Source organism: Sapajus apella, unplaced genomic scaffold (assembly GCF_009761245.1).
Source record: "Sapajus apella isolate SASKATOON/1434 unplaced genomic scaffold, GSC_monkey_1.0 scaffold66, whole genome shotgun sequence".
NCBI classification, from domain to species: Eukaryota; Metazoa; Chordata; class Mammalia; order Primates; family Cebidae; genus Sapajus; species Sapajus apella.
The window spans coordinates 3,926,572-3,943,292 of record NW_022437006.1 but is presented as its reverse complement, the minus strand read 5'-3'; the positions used below and the strand labels follow the sequence as shown (position 1 = coordinate 3,943,292).

At 35.4% G+C, this 16,721-nt stretch overlaps 1 protein-coding gene and 1 non-coding gene across 2 annotated transcripts in view; both read left to right on the top strand.

Moving 5' to 3' along the window:
* The window catches only part of SLC2A13 (solute carrier family 2 member 13), a 351,790-nt gene that overhangs the window by 276,144 nt on the left and 58,925 nt on the right, over positions 1 to 16,721 (top strand). The window contains exon 7 of the mRNA XM_032248333.1: positions 81 to 206. Coding sequence (XP_032104224.1) covers positions 81 to 206 — 126 coding nt within the window. The remainder of the gene's footprint in view (positions 1 to 80; positions 207 to 16,721) is intronic.
* Positions 12,728 to 12,859, top strand: LOC116530443. The gene has a single exon (XR_004260002.1). It is a non-coding gene; the product is annotated as a small nucleolar RNA SNORA22 (small nucleolar RNA).

Sequence of the window (16,721 nt, the reverse complement as noted above, 5' to 3'; positions counted from 1 at the left end):
CAGAGAAGCACATGGAGTCCAGTATATGGTGAGCACCAGTTGTCTCTGCCAACATAACGATAACTCTTTTCATTTTTCAGCTACTGTAATGAATGTATGTTGGATCCAGACTGTGGTTTCTGCTACAAGATGAACAAATCAACTGTCATTGACTCCTCCTGTGTTCCAGTTAATAAAGCATCTACAAATGAGGCAGCCTGGGGCAGGTATTTGACTCTTTTTACCATGCAAATATATAATAATATTTCGAAATGAGGCTTAAGTTTAAGTTTTCAGAGTGTTTGCAGTTCCTTTAAACTGACCTTCAAAACTACATTACTTTGCAGCGTATACTGGTGATAGTGGATGAAAAGCATTGCAATTGTGTGTTTCACACAGAATAGAAAGCACTCAGGCCTAGACTTTTGGAGATCCAGATTTCCCTAATTAGGTATAGGAGTTGGATCTTTAGTTTTAGGCAGGTGTTCCCAAATACTGCCAAGACAATTTCTACCATGACATATTGTTTCATTACACTGTATTTCCAAACTCCCAATCTTTTAAATGAAAGAAAACTGTAAAGTCAAAATGAATTACTATCACATTAGGTGGGGTACAGTGCATCATGCCTGTAATCCTAACTTTGTGAGGCTGAGGCGGGCAGATCACTTGAGCTCAGGAGTTTGAGACAGGTGAAACCCCTTCTCTACAAAAATTAGCTGGGAGTGGTGGCACATGCCTGTAATCCCAGCTGCTCAGGAGGCTGAGGAAGGAGAATCACTTGAACCCAGTAAATAGAGGTTGCAGTGAGCTGAGGTCACACCACTGCACTCCAGCCTGGGCAACAGAGTGCTACTCCATCTCAAAAAAAAAAAAAAAAAAAAATTACTATCATGTTAAGTTCTTTGATGGAATTATTTTTGTATTCCTAGAGGCCTTTTCCAGAGTTCAGTGAAATTAAGCAAAATAAGGATTAAGGTTGGTAATCACTGGCATGTAACTAGCTTGGGAGGCTAGAAATCTTAATCTTTTTGGTTTGTAGGAGATGCATAAATGAAATAGTAATATAAAATAAATATTCTGCAGATTTATGAACTAACATTTCTATCCAGACATATAAAATGTGTAAATGTTGATACAGCTTTTGTGTTCTAAATTCCTATAAAATAATATGCTCTTATCTTGTGTACTCATAGTACTGATAAAGGCAATGAAATCTGTAATAAAATATTGTGTCTCATAGGAGCTATAAAGTATAATGTAATAATTTTATTAGAGAACTGTTCCAAAGAAAAAGTAAATTATATGTTAGTTGAGTGAAAATCCAGACCACATTTTAAATATGCTAATTACAAAGAAATATGTGAAAAAAATACAATTAGTATTTTGTTTATTTATTTTACTTTAAGTTCTGGGGTACATGTATAGAACATGCAGGTTTGTTATATAGGTATACACGTGCCATGGTGGTGTGCTGCATCCATCACCCTGTCATCTACATTAGGTATTTCTCCTAATGTTATCCCTCCCCTATCCCCCACCCTCTGGTATCCCTCCCCTAGCCCCCTACCCGCTGACAGGCCCCAGTGTGTGATGTTACCCTCCCTGTGTCCATGTGTTCTCATTGCTCAGTACCCACTTTTGAGTGAGAACATGCATTATTTGGTATTACGTTCTTGTGTCAGTTTGCTGAGAATGATGGTTTCCAGCTTTATCTGTGTTCCTGCACAGGACATGAACGCATGCTTTTTTATGGCTGCATAGTATTCCATGGTGTATATGTGCCACATTTTCTTTGTCCAGTCTATCATTGATGGGCATTTGGGTTGGTTCCAAGTCTTTGCTACTGTGAACAGTGCACAGTAAACATATGTGTACATGTGTCTTTATAGTAGAATGATTTATAATCCTTTGGGTATATACCTAGTAATTGGATTGCTGGGTCATATGGTATTCCTAGTTCCAGGTCCTTGAGGAATCTCCACACTGTCTTCCACAATGGTTGAACTAATTTACATTCCCAACAACAGTATAGAGGCATTCCTATTTCTCCACATCCTCTCCAGCATCTGTTGTCTCCTGATATTTTAATGATCACCATTCTAACTGGTGTTTGATGGTATCTCATTGTGGTTTTGATTGTCATTTCTCTAATGACCAGTAATGATGAGCTTTTTTTCATAGGTTTGTTGGCTGCATAAATGTCTTCTTTTGAGAAGTGACTTTATATCCCTTGCCCACTTTTTGATGGGGTTGTTTTTTTCTTGTAAATTTAAGTTCTTTGTAGATTCTAGATATTAGCCCTTTGTCAGATGGGTAGATTGCAAAATTATTTTGCCCATTCTGTTGGTTGCTGATTCACTCTAATGATAGTTTGATTTGCTGTGCAGAAGTCCTTTAGTTTATTAGATCCCGTTTTTCTATTTTGGCTTTTGTTGCCATTGCTTTTAATGTTTTAGTCATGAAGTCCTTGCCATGCCTATGTCCCGAATGGTATTGCCTAGGTTTTCTTCTAGGGTTTTTATAGTATAAAGTCTTATATTTAAAATTTTAATCCATCTGGAGTTCATTTTTGTATAAGATACAAGGAAGGGCTTTAGTTTCAGCTTTCTGCATATGGCTAGCTGGTTTTCCCAACATCATTTATTAAATAGGGAATCCTTTCCCCATTGCTTGTTTTTGTCAGGTTTGTCAAATATCAGATGGTTGTATATATGCGGCATTATTTCTGAAGCCTATGTTCTGTTCCATTCGTCTTTTGGTACCAGTACTATGCTGTTTTGATTACTGCAGCCTTGTAATATAGTTTAAAGTCAGCTAGTGTGATGCCTCCAGCTTTATTATTATTATTATTTGTTATTGTTGTTTAGGATTGTCTTGGCTATGCAGGCTCCTTTTTGGTTCCATATGAAGTTTAAAGTGTTTTTTCCAATTCTGTGAAGAAAGTCAATGGTAGGTTGATGGGTATAGCTTTGAATCTATTAAATTACTTTGGGCAGTATGGCCATTTTTATGATGCTGAGTCTTTCTAACTATGAGCATGGAATGTTTTTCCATCTGTGTCCTCTGTTATTCCCTTGAGTAGTGGTTTGTAGTTCTCCTCAGAGAGGTCCTTCACCTCCTTGTTAGTTGTATTCCTAGGTATTTTATTCTCCTTGTAGCAATTGTGAATAGGAGTTTACTAATGATTTGACTCTCTGTTTGTCTATTACTGGTGTATAGGAATGCTTGTGATTTTTGCACGTTGATTCTTGTACCCTGAGACTTTGCTGAAGTTGCTTATCAGCTTAAGTAGATTTCAGGCTGAGACAATGGGGTCTTCTGGATATACAGTCATGTTGTCTGCAAATTCAGAAAATTGGACTTTCTCTTTTCCTAACTGATTACTCTCTACTTCTTTGTCTTGCCTGATTTCCCTGGCCAGAACTTTCAATACTATGTTGTTAGGAATGGTAAGAGAGGGCATCCTTGTCTTGTGCCAGTTTTCAAAGGGAATGCTTCCAGTTTTTGCCCATTTAGTATGATTTTGGCTGTGGGTTTGTCATAAATAGCTTTTATTATTTTGATATACATTCCATCGATACCTAGTTTACTGAGAGTTTTTGGCATAAGGGGCTGTTGAATTTTGTCAAAGGCCTCTGCATCTATTGAAATAACCATGTGGCTTTTGTCTTTGGTTCTGTTTATGTGGTGGATTACGTTTACAGATTTGCATATGTTGAACCAGCCTTTCATCCCTGGGATGAAGCCAACTTGATCATAATGGATAAGCTTTTTGATATGCTGTTGGATTCAGTTTGTCAGTATTTTATTGAGGATTTTTGCATAAATGTTATCATGGATATTGGCATGAAATTTTCTTTTTTAGTTGTGTCTCTGCCAGATTTTGATATCAGGATGATGTTGGTCTCATAAAATGAGTTAGGGAGGATTCCCTCATTTTGTATTCTTTGGAATAATTTCAGAAGGAATGGTACCAGCTCCCCTGTGTACCTCTGGTAAAATTCGGCTGTGAACACGTCTGGTCCTGGACTTTTTTTGGTTGGCAGGCTACTATGTGCTGCCTTAATTTCAGACCAATGAAATAGATAGACTGCTAGCCAGACTAATGAAGAAAAGAGAGCATAAAAAATGATAAAGGGAATATCACCACCGATCCCACAGAAATATACACTACCATCAGAGGATACTACAATTAGTATTTTAAATGAACACTCAAAACAGTTTTTTTTTTAAAATAGCTTTTTTTATTAAAGCTTTTATAGCTTTCATAAGCCAAGCTTAGTGAGTTAACTGATCAAATATCTCTAGATGTACTGATTCATAGCTTTAAATCTTTAGAGTTTTGTTTTTGCCAATAGGGGGAAAAATTCTATGTTACTCCTAGTCTAGAATTATGAACATGCTATGAAATCTGTTAAACAAAGAAATGTATGTCATTTCCAGTATTTTACATAATTAATTTATAAACTTATTAGTACTGTCTATTAAATAATAAGGAAAGCACTAAAATTAGATATTTTTCTTACCTTCAGTAGAAGGGTTAGAAGTTGGAGGCCTCAAAGCAGGAGTTTTGGTTTTTTTTGCAAACAACAAATCATACAGATTTTTAGTAGAAATGTTTATTAATTCCTTTATTTCAGAAAGATTAACAACTCACTCTTACATTTTATTTGTATTTTTATACCATCCCATAGCTGCACATAGAGAAAAGTAAGACACAGATAATAAAACTAAGTAGCAAAAATAAACATAACTAAAAAACAATGTTCACAGCATATTCTTAGAATAGTCTCAAACTCTTTACAAAAAAGAAAGAAAAGACAGCCATGTTTTCTTACTCTTCCTTGTGCTGAACAACAGTGCCCCTTCTAGGTGAGCCACTGCTATTGGTCACGTCCTTAGTCTTGGCTAGAAAAGAGCAAAAAGGCAGGGTGTTCACCATGAAAAATTTGTCAGATAGATTTTTCACTTATAGGTAAAATCATATACAGTATATATGATAATCAGTACATATTTTTCTTGATTGGTTGGTGATTTGGTTGATAGAGTTCATGGAATGGAGCTCTAAGGGCAGAATCAACCATTACCTTGGATTCACATCTAGAGATACACTGTCTATAGATATTTCAAGGTCAAGTATTGAGGAAATTCATAGCCATATATTCTGATCTCTAACTGTAGCTGTGTTTCCTGAAAAGACACCAGGTGGAATGGGAACACCATTGGTGATGGAAATAGTATAATAATGTTGATGAACTCTGAAATTGTCAATATAATGAAAATCATTTGTCTGTATAGTATGAGATTAGTTGGAAACAGAACTTTAAAGGTCCACTCAGCATGCCTTTCTATATCTACTTTGTTAAATTTCGTTGAAACCTTTTTTAAAAAAAAATTATTTAGTAGACTTTTAGAAAATGTAGTAGACTGAACTGATGCAGGAAAATCTTCTGCCCATTACCTTACCCCATACCTCCAGCATGCATCCCACACACATACAAGTTTAATGCACTGTTGAACTTGAAAAAAATCGCCAAGTACCACAAAAGAGTGTAAGTGGTGAGCCCACCTGGGAATATCAGAAAAGAATATAGGCCTTCCAGGTGAGAGGTTAGGGTTTTTAATTCTGAGGGAGATACGCTCCAGGCCTTGCCTCTGTGGCTGTAAAGCACTATCCAGGTTCTCAAATAGGGACAAGAAAAATTCTAACTAGACTGGGCTTGGAAAGCTACTGACTTCTCTGCTGATCACATGGGACTACAACTGGAAATAATGTCACACATGAGAAATCAAAACCAAGAGCCTTTGCTATGACAGAGTGTGTGTTCTCATTTCACAGTGCCTTTGTGAAGTGAGAACCATGAGTTGAGAAATATAAACACTAAAATAAATAAATTGAATGAAAAGTAGGTCCTAAACTGGAGACATCCAGAGAGGCATGTTAGGAATCACATGGAATTATCAGTACTCAGTGTACATAAGATGTCCACGGGAAGCAACTCCTGGTAAATACAGAAAGACAGTCAGAGTATTAGGCTAGTGCAACACTTAATTGCAATTTACTATTACTTTCAATGGCAAAAACAAATGCCAAAACCACAGTTAACTTTTGCAACAACCTAGTAGAAACCACACCAATTATTGGAGGCACGAAAGCCACCAGGTCTGACAGATGGACAAATGAATACCTAAAGAACCTTGCATTGCACACACACACAAAAATTGAAAGAGACTTTAAAAGAAATAAAGAAAATAGTATATTTTTAAATTATACTGAAAGTTGTATTCTTATGATTTGTGCAGTATATATGTCTTTTTATATGAGGCATATATATGTTATAATTCAGCAATTTTTGCAAAAAAAACACTTGGGAAGCTGAAATTCTAGAGAAATAACATAGGATGTGGTAGGAAAACTTTTAGAAAAAAGCCTTCTATTTTTCTTTTTTAGTTTTTTGTTAAATATAGATGTTAAAAGTATAAGAGTAAGCTCTTAAAATATGAACTATCAGAGGGAGAAATAAGAGACTCGAAGTATAATAAGACAGAAAGAGGTTAAAAAAAAACCAGAAAAATTACATCTAAATTTAACTATTTTTACAATAAAAACAAACCAATTAAGCACAATTGTAAAAGACAAGGATTATCATATTGAATTTTTTAATATAATTGTATGCTGTTTACAGGAGACAATCACAGAACAGTTATAGAAATAAAAGGAAGGAAAATACTAGATAAGTACTAAGTTGAAAAGACAAAAAATAGCAAAGACTAGAGTGTTTAGAAAATTTACAAGCTTGATAGGAGAGTCAAACAGAACCTTATGTAGAGAGTTTCATTCTTTTCAAGAAAACATGGAACACTTATGAAAATTTACCATGTTAAAGCACAAAGAGTAAATTCAATAAGCTTATATAAATGTATAGATATTTTAGTAAATTATAAGTAAATCCAAATAGTATCATTCAGAACATGTTTTCTAATAAAAATGCAATGAAACTGCAGAATAATAGAAACATATTTGTCACCCCTTCTATTTTATCTTGGAAACTAAAAATAAAACACCCAAAAAGCAACTTCAAATTAATTACTAGATTTAGAATAAATCACAGTGCAAAACAAGATGTTAAAATAACTAAGCAGATGCACATGAGGTTAGAAGTAGAACATGGAGTAAGCCCTTAGAGTTAGCAGAGGATGAGAAGTGCAAAGCAAAGAAGTAGTAGAGAGGATCGAAAATTAAAAGTTCTTAGAGAAGACTAACACAATGTAGAAACCTTTTGCAGTACCGATCAAGAAGAGAGAAGGCACAAACAATATTTAGAATAAAAAAGACGTATAACAACAAATAGTAAAGATTTTTAAATTCATAAGAGAATGCTATAAACAGTGTTCTCCAGTGCCTTTGAAAACAGATAAATGGACGGTTTTCAAGAAAAAAAATCTAACTTTCCAAAACTAGTTCTGAACCTCTGTGAAGTGAGTGGTTTCTACACCCTGTTTACAGATGAGAATAGTGTTGCTTAGAGGGTCTGAATGACTTTCTCAAAGGCAAAAGGCCAGTAAGTCCATTTCTTTTAGGGGAGCAACAACTGAGTAGTGGAATGATACATATTTTCAGATTCAGATAGTTTCCAATTTCTAAGTGAAAGAAAGCATGTTATTGACAAATCATACTTACTGGATAAAGGCATTAGAATGTTTTTTCTGTATTTATTTTTGCCTGTTTATCCACCTCCCGATCTCCTGACTCTCCGTTTTACGAAACCATAAATAATCTATCGTGGAACTTCAAACCTCCTGACCATTTAAAATAGTATTGCCAGTGAGGGACACTTTCTTAATGTGCTGATTCAATATTTGTTTCCTATAATATAGCACTTTAGCTCTGTAATTAGAAACACTAAAATAGCTAGATAGATTCCCTGTTTGGCAATTCATTGTTTACCATATTCATTCAGCAGAGATATTTTTCTCAAAGCTGCACTCTGATGTAAGACCCAGCCTGTATTCCCAGCATTTCACCACTCTTCCACACAGATTCTAGTCAATTTAAATCCCTTATCGTTACCCTAATATCTATTATAATTTCCTATCTCTATGTCTTTTCTCACTCTGTGCCTTCTCTCTAGACTTTACCCTCCTTGATCTCTGCCTGCAATCGTATTTATTTATTTATTTTTTTGCTCAGATAAGATGTCCCCTTTTCCTGTAATTTCTGTGATAAGCCTCAGAAAACAATGGTTATTCTGTCTCCTGCTGGCTCTAGCACTCCCCTGGTTGTAGCATACTATAAGAGACATTTCATGGCTATAAGATTAATGAGAACCGTAAATCCTACTGGAACACCTTGCAAGACTGACACTGTGTGCCACTTAGCAGTAGCCGTGTGAGGCAACCCGGTGGGGGGTTTCCAGGAGAGAAGTCCACCTCAGCACAGATGCAACTCTTATAGACATTTAAACAAAGTTACTCTTACAAGACTAGCTTAACCTCCTTTTATGAACAAAACACCTGGTAACTGACTCATATTGAATACAGGTATAAGAAAGGGGAAGAATCCCCCAAGCTCTGAGAATAGGCTCCAGATGGAGACCCTCCTGGATGGGTGGTCATTTGACCCCTGATTGAATCTGGCTCATGCCACCCACCTGCTCCCACTATCCAGTTTGTAAGAGCGCAGCTAGAATAAATTGCTGATGTTCAACATCATTCGGTATCGAAGTCTCAATGTGGTCTGTGAAGTGCATCAGACCACATTGGAAGAAAAATTGCCACTGGTGAAACCAGTTAACTAGGACCATCCAAAACCCCTGAACAGGAATGAAATTTGTGTAATTTATATGAAAATTATATTTTTATATGATAGCAATCTGTGTTTGGATGTGTATTTGCTTCTAAATTATAAATTCTAATTTCTATATTCTGCCCTGTTTTTAAACCTTTGGCGTTTTGTATACATCAAGCATTCAGTCAATAATTGTAAAAACACATAAGGATTTAAAATTGTCACAGTTATAAATGAGAGGATATAGTGTTCCAGCCACTTCATTTTAGTTACATCTTTTGCATCCATACTTATTTCCAGGAAAGGAAACTTATGGAAGAAAAAAATGAAAGTAATGTAATTTACGTTAACACAAAGCATTAATGTTTACCTGTACTAATAAAAACACTACAAAACAGTTTAAAAGTAACACTTAACCATGTACTTCAGTATATTATTTCAAACATTCTGCTTTGAGCCATTCTTTGTGAAAAGCACTTTTTAAAAGTTATTGGAAGAAGCCAGGTGAAATGGCACATTTGTCAGTCCTAGCTACTCAAGAGGCTAAGGCGGGAGGATCACTTGAGCCCAGGGGTTTGAAGCCATCCTAGGCACCATAGCAGGACCCCATCTATCATCATCATCATCATCATGGCTAAAAATGATTAGAAGTAATATTCAGCATATTTCCCAACATTCACTGGTATGCCAGGGAAGCAGTTTATCTATGGTGATTGCATAAGATCAAGTTTATTACAAAACTATACCAAATAGCAAAAACAGAGGGAGTTTTCCTTTGTAGCCTCTTTAAAATTTTTTAAAGAGATACCACTTTTGTATTTAGAAATTGAAATTTATTTTATCATTAACATATACGGGACTGATGTATTTTTATCAGTCATATAAGAGATAGAAAAACCTCCAGTTTTGCTCCTAAATTAATAACAATGTAGCTCAAAATTAATTTTTACCAACAAATTTTATAGAGAGAAGTATAGTGTCTAATATAGAATATTTTAATCCTTTTGACTTTTAAAATTATACTTTTCTTCATGTTACTGCTTAAATAGAAGTCATTATGCTAAATTATTCTTTTTAATATCTGTAGCTGCATGTAATATGTTTGGAAGTTTCATCTACCCATAAATTCAGATATCTCATATCTCTAGGCTATTAGTTTTTCAAGTTCAGAAACTTAGACTCCCTTGGATTTAGTGACTGTTGCAGACTCTAATGCTATTTATGTTGCGAAGTCTACAAATCAAAAGACCAAAACATTTCTGAATAATTTATCTCCTTCCTTCATATTAATTTATCCAATTTCTTAGTTGACTTGTTTTCTTATTTTTCTTTTTTGAAATGGAGTCTCATTCTGTCTCCAGGTTGGAGTACAGTGGCCCCATCTCAACTCACTGCAACCTTCGCCTCCCAGGTTCAGGCGATTCTCCTGCCTCAGCCTCCTGAGTAGCTGGGATTACAGCCATGCACCACCATGCCCGGCTAATTTTTGTACATTTAGTAGAGCTGGAGTTTTACCATGTTGGCCAGGATGGTCTCCAGCTCCTGACCTTGTGATCTACCCACCTCAGCCTCCCAAAGTGCTGGGATTACAGGCGTGAGCCACCACACAGGCTTTAGCTGACTTTTAATTGTAATAATAAATAAACACTTTTTAGTAGTTTTATCCAAGTAGTGATATTCATAGTATATTTAACTACCTTTCATTTTTAGTCGAAACTTAATATTTCTAGTCAACCCATGTTCCTTTTATATTTTTAAAATTTTTCTTCACATTTCCTTTGGAAAGTAGACTGTGCGTTATTTTTCACTAAAAAAGATTAAAGAAGACTGTAAGATTTTTATTATAAGGATAAAAGCCAAAGCTTGAATTGCATGTGCATGGTGAATGTAAGATAACTATGTTGAATCTTGGTATATCAAACATTGGTGCAATTCAGCAGCAGAAGGTACACAGCGGAGATGAAGTCTGGGGAGCTTGGCTTTTATTTAAAAGGGGGCTGAGAAAGCAATGAGAACAAGAGAAAGGAAAATGCATGGCGGGAGCCAATACAGGAAATAGGAGTTTAGATCAGATTATCAAAAAGGCATACTTAGAGATCTTAATTTGTTTTTTATAGATGCATTTTCATAGGTGTGGGAATCATATTGCCAGTAATTTTTAGGTGAATTACATGTGATACCTGGACATGGATAGGATATTGTATCATATAGTGAGTTCAATATTTTCAGCCTGTAAAGAAGAAAATCATTTGGCTAGCATGATTTTAACACTTGGGCAGGAAACATTATCTAATTAGAAATTAATAATGTTCTTTTCATTCCATTTTTATGTAACTATCTTCTATTCTTGGCAAGTGTGGTTGATTGTATTATTGTTCAGAATATCTGCTGCCACTCCCAAGGCAAGGATTATATTTCCTTTGCGCATTCGGTCTTACCCACATGAGTTGTTCTGGCCAAGGAAATTAGAGTGGAACCAATCTGTCATTTCTGAGCCAAAGATTTAAGGCATGGAGTTTTAAACAAGGATTTGCCACATCCTCTTTTCCCTCTTCAGTATAGTTGGCCATGTCCTAAAATAGAAAGTGTTCCATTAGATTTGGTCACATGGTGAAGAAAATGTGGAACAGAAGCATGACTGACCTGAGGCAGACCTGCGGTATGAGCACTGCATTAAGCTTGGGTTTTGTAAATCCCACTGCAATTTGATCTCTTTTGTTACTCTGACATAATCTATTGTCTTGTGACTGATACAGCAAGATAAGCTGGATTCTGCTGTGGAAGGGTACAACATTTTTTTAAAAATTTAAGTTGTAAAGGGAACTCTAAAGAAAACTATTAAACAAATAATACAGGGCAGTAAAAGAAAGGATAAAAAATGTTGAAAGGAATTGCCAAATGTCATGAGTTTGGGGAACACTGCAGTAGGAAGCAGAGAGCTATTAAGGTTTTTAAGTAGGGGCTAATGTGAGTAGCTTTAGGTTTAGGAGATAAAATTCTGATAGAAGAAGGAAGGAAAAATTGTAAAGAATTTTATAAAGAACAAGTATGGGCAAGGCATTTGGAACCGTAGTAATATAAGGGATATAGAAGAATGGTGCTTGCATTTTTAGATATTGTTATATATATTAATTTAAAACTTTAAACAGAAGATTATACATGTTGCTGTGGTACAGAAACAAAGGGTAGCTTTAGCTATCCAAATAATCTAAAAAAGCTTTTTGCTGGACAGATATATGAAATAAAGTTTGACTATTCAAATAGAACCACTGCCTCTGTACATACCAGTGGTATCCATGTCCTTTCTACTCTTGGTTTCAATGCTGTTTCATAACGTAAAATCGTTTTCCACTATATGTGATCTGGGTGTATAACTGGTACAGTTTATACAATAGAAATCCATGGTTTAGCATCAGAATATGCATAGACATTCATGAACCAGTACCAATCACAATTCCTACAGCTTCAAAACAATGCCAAAATGGCAACCTGAAAATTGTGATAATGCAAAACTCTGTCGTCAAAATTTCTAAGCAAAATTCATGATAGTGCCCTTCACTCCATCTTCACTTGTCTTCTGTTAGGATGAGTGCTGTCTTATTTCATCTAGGAACTTTATCCTTAAAGTAAATAGTGCCAAGGATTAACCAACTTTATTTTCATTTCAGAGACACATGTTCCCTATAACCCTCCAAAAATTACATTTTTTTCTTATTGCTGTCATTTATTTGGTAAATGAGTTATAGGGGAAAGATTGGATTTAGAGCTGTTCTGCATGGACAAACCCATCAATGTTAATATTATGCTTAATTATTGGTAGTTTGGATTATATAATAGAATTTAAACTCTGTTCAAATTGGTATGGCATTTATACTTGGAAATATAAAGAGTTTTTCCTGTGGCCATTTTATAGCATTGAAATTTGACATTGTGCTACATGCTATTAAAAATGTAATATTGCACAGTGAACACCAAGTGTGCTTTATAGTTCCCATGGCTTTGACTCTATGCTAGAGCAATGTCTGTTGTTTTCCTCTGCATTGAAAGGAGATTTATCCTTTCAAATGTATTCAGAAAGCCAGCACATTTAATTGAAAGCATATTAAAAAGACTCAGACATTACTACCTAAGATTTATAATCTAAGAGGTGGATCGTAACAGTTACACAAGCATACTCCAAAATTATTTTAAAGAAATGAATGTTCCTTTTAAAAATACATAGAGAAAGAAAAGTATTTACAGTGTGTACTGCTTAGGGTCAAAGACATTTGAGAGAAAAGGTAAATGAAAAATTTGTTGTAATATGTGCAAATTTGGAGTGAGTTTTAGAAATCAACTTCGGGCTGTTAGGAACGTCAAATAGTGGAAGGTTTAATAAATAAAAATTTAAAGTAAATTATGGGACAAAGTATTTCAGATACAAGATATAGACTGTAAGTATTTAAAGTATTTATTACCACATTAAAATGTTTTAAAATAATGTTGAAGGTCCTATAACTGTGACTTACTTGGACTTTCTATGATATAAATGAGGAAAAAATTCTCCAAACGATAAAAATATTTATAAACCATGAATTTATTTTGTGACATTTTTAGGATCATATAAATATAGTATATATTCTTTATTGTTCTTGATGAAAATTTCATTTAAGGCTTAAAAAAATGAGACTGCAAGTGTGATGCATGGAGACCCATTTATTAAATCATTTCAACCATCAAACTTCTGAAGCCTCAGAGACAGGAACCTGTTTGCTTATATAACTATTCTGTTTTGCTTTCTGTGGGGTGCAAGCAGGTTGTCTGAAAACTATGATTCATAGTAGAAAATCATCTTCTTTGGTTTAACATTGACCTTTTCGGAAATACTTGATTATGCAGACCTATGTTTTTTTTTTTTTTAATTTATTGTCTTGGAAAACAGGCAATCAGAATTTTGTTCAGGAGAACCAGGGAAGAAAAGGGGTGGATCAGAGTTAAGTCAATATTTTATATTTCAATTTTTACACATATAACAATATTTTAAATTTGTAGAAAGTTTTCAACATCTGTGCTTTCAAACTGTAGTTGTTATTGGTATATGAAACATCCACATTTATTCTGCCTACTTAATTGTTCAACAAACTTTAACCTAAGATAGTATAGCAAACCTTGGTATTTATAAAAACTTGGGAGACATTAACTAGGACAGTTAGACACACTTGAAACAGAATTTCAAAGGTGATTACAAAGCAGAGATACATGCTGACCTTGGGCTATGTCACAGAAGCTACATTTAATAAAATTAGAGTTAAAGAAGGTAATTACTCAGAGCATCCTCTTCCCTGCTAACTCAGATATTATTTTAAGTTCTTTATTGATTCATAAGAGATCCTATCTGATATCTTGATAGCAGTGGACATTTTTGCAAGTAATTGTTGATTATTATGACTTTGCTTCTTTAAATAGAAATTAAGAAGATACAGATCAACATTAGATGTCTTCCCCTGCCAACTGATTTTTATTTTTTTCCTGTGATTTCACAGAAAAGTTTCAAAAATCAACTCCTCAGTGTTAGGTGTATATGACCACTGGGAAGTCAAATGATGTTAGGAACTCTGTGCATATTTAATAGCTTTTTCAAGACGGTCAAACCAGGAAACATATTTTGTGCCACGGCAATTAAGCCTAAAAAACTGTATGTGATTGTTACTGTCTACCCAGATCCAGGAGGGAGGAAGAATCTGGGAAACTACAACACATTAGGCATAACTGGGAGGAGGGATCCCACCCGGGATGTCACTTGAGTCAGAGGAGTGGCCCAGAGGGCTCTCTGGCAGTACAGGAATGCAAGATGTAACTTAGGAAACATTTGTAGAAATTAAAGAGCTGGAAATTGTTATTATCAAGAGATTCTATTTGAAAGGACAAAGCACACACACACACACACACAAACACTGACAAGATAGAATGAAGAAAAACAGACAAGCCTATACAAGTTCAAGAAATGCGTATCCTGGAGGCCAGTTCAGGACATAAGACCTAGAAATAAAAAATCTCATATGACCCAGCAATCCCATTACTGGGTATATATCCAAATGATTATAAATCGTACTACTATAAGGACACGTGCACACGAATGTTCATTGCAGCACTGTTTACAATAGCAAAGACCTGGAACCAACCCAAATGCCCATTGATGATAGACTGGACAGGGAAAATGTGGCACATATACACCATGGAATATTATGCAGCCATCAAAAACGATGCGTTTGTGTCCTTTGTGGGGACATGGATGAACCTGGAAACCATCATTCTCAGCAAACTGACAAAAGAGCAGAAGATCAAACACCGTATGTTCTCACTCATAGGCGGGTGTTGAACAATGAGAACACATGGACACAGGGAGGGAAGCACTACACACTGGGGTCAGTTGGGGGGAAATAGGGGAGGGACGGTGGAGGGTGGGGAGCTGGGGAGAGATAGCAAGGGGAGAAATGCCAGATGTAGGTGATGGGGAGGAAGGCAGCAAATCACACTGCCACGTGTGTACCTATGCAACAATCTTGCATGTTCTCCACATGTACCCCAAAACCTAAAATGCAATAAAATAAATTTAAAAAAAAAAAGAACAGAGCCTTCTCTGTAGTGAATGTTCTCATTTGTGGGTCTCTCCTTGCTGGGCAAGGAACTGCCTTTGAAGTAAGTAGAATTGCCCCAGATATATTGACAAAGTCCTGATAAGATTGATAGCTTTGAGTTTTTTTTCATAGATTTAGTGTTTGGTATCTACATATATTGGCTGTAGATATTTTAAAATACATATAAAGTATGTAAAAATTAAAATGATTATTAACTGATATAGTAGTTAGATTTTATGATCTACTGTGTACAACTAACATTTTTGAATATAGGTAAAGGGTTCTGTACCTTTGTTTCACTAAACTCCTTAGCAGTCATCAGTTGTGTTTCTCAGCTGGCCTCTATAAAAGCTTGGTGTTTTGTAATGCAAAAGTTTCATTTTAGGCCAGAAAATGTCTCTTCACTAAATAAGGTATTGATACAATATAAGTTACTAAGAGCCCAAATCTGTGGAGCAGATGACCCACAACTAGAAGCCAGGACACCCCATCCTAAGTGGAAACAGGAATGGAGCTGATCATTCTGTGGGTTTGCCTGCACTTGTAACAGCAGTGTAACATTGTCTAATGACCTGCTGCATCCCACCCTAGCACACACACACACGGACCACCCCCAAAATGAGCAACCTGGAACAGATTATGAGTTTGATTCTTTCAAAAGAGACTTTCTAATGAATTTGTTGAGTACTCCTGTGAGAGATGTTCAAAGAAATTAGTATACTTTTTCCCAATACTATACACTCTTCTTTTATCTTCTACCTTAAAAGTTGAATGAGATGTTCTCTGTGTGCTGCTGTTATGAAAAGAGAAAGATACAGTCACTTACCACCTACTTATTTGTTCCCATCAAGGCATTTGTGGTTCTCGGTATCCTGAAAGTATGAATGACCCAACCCACACTGGAATAATACATTTGCCCAAGATAAAAGGAAATGATAAAGCATACTCAGTGTATAGGATATAAAAAAAAAGCTCAAAATATCTGCTCTTCTAGGCATTTTTATGAAAGTCTTTCAGGCTCTTAAGATCTTTCAATTGTTTAGAATTCTTCTGAATTCAGTAGAGCATTGCTTTTCACCACCTTATCTCCAGGAACTAAGGATGAAGGCAAATGGTGAGAGGTTCTTGCAGCCATAACCAAAGAAGACCCATGAAAGGACAGGCTTCTTTGTTTGTTTTTTATCCTAGTATTTTATTTTTTTAAATAAATGAATTTTCCTTTATTCCCTAAAATTCAGCCATGTCCAGCTTACTCATATAAGCCTTGTATTACTTACCCTTGATTTATCTAGGCCACTCCAACCTATGGCCTTTCATCTCATCCTTCACACCAT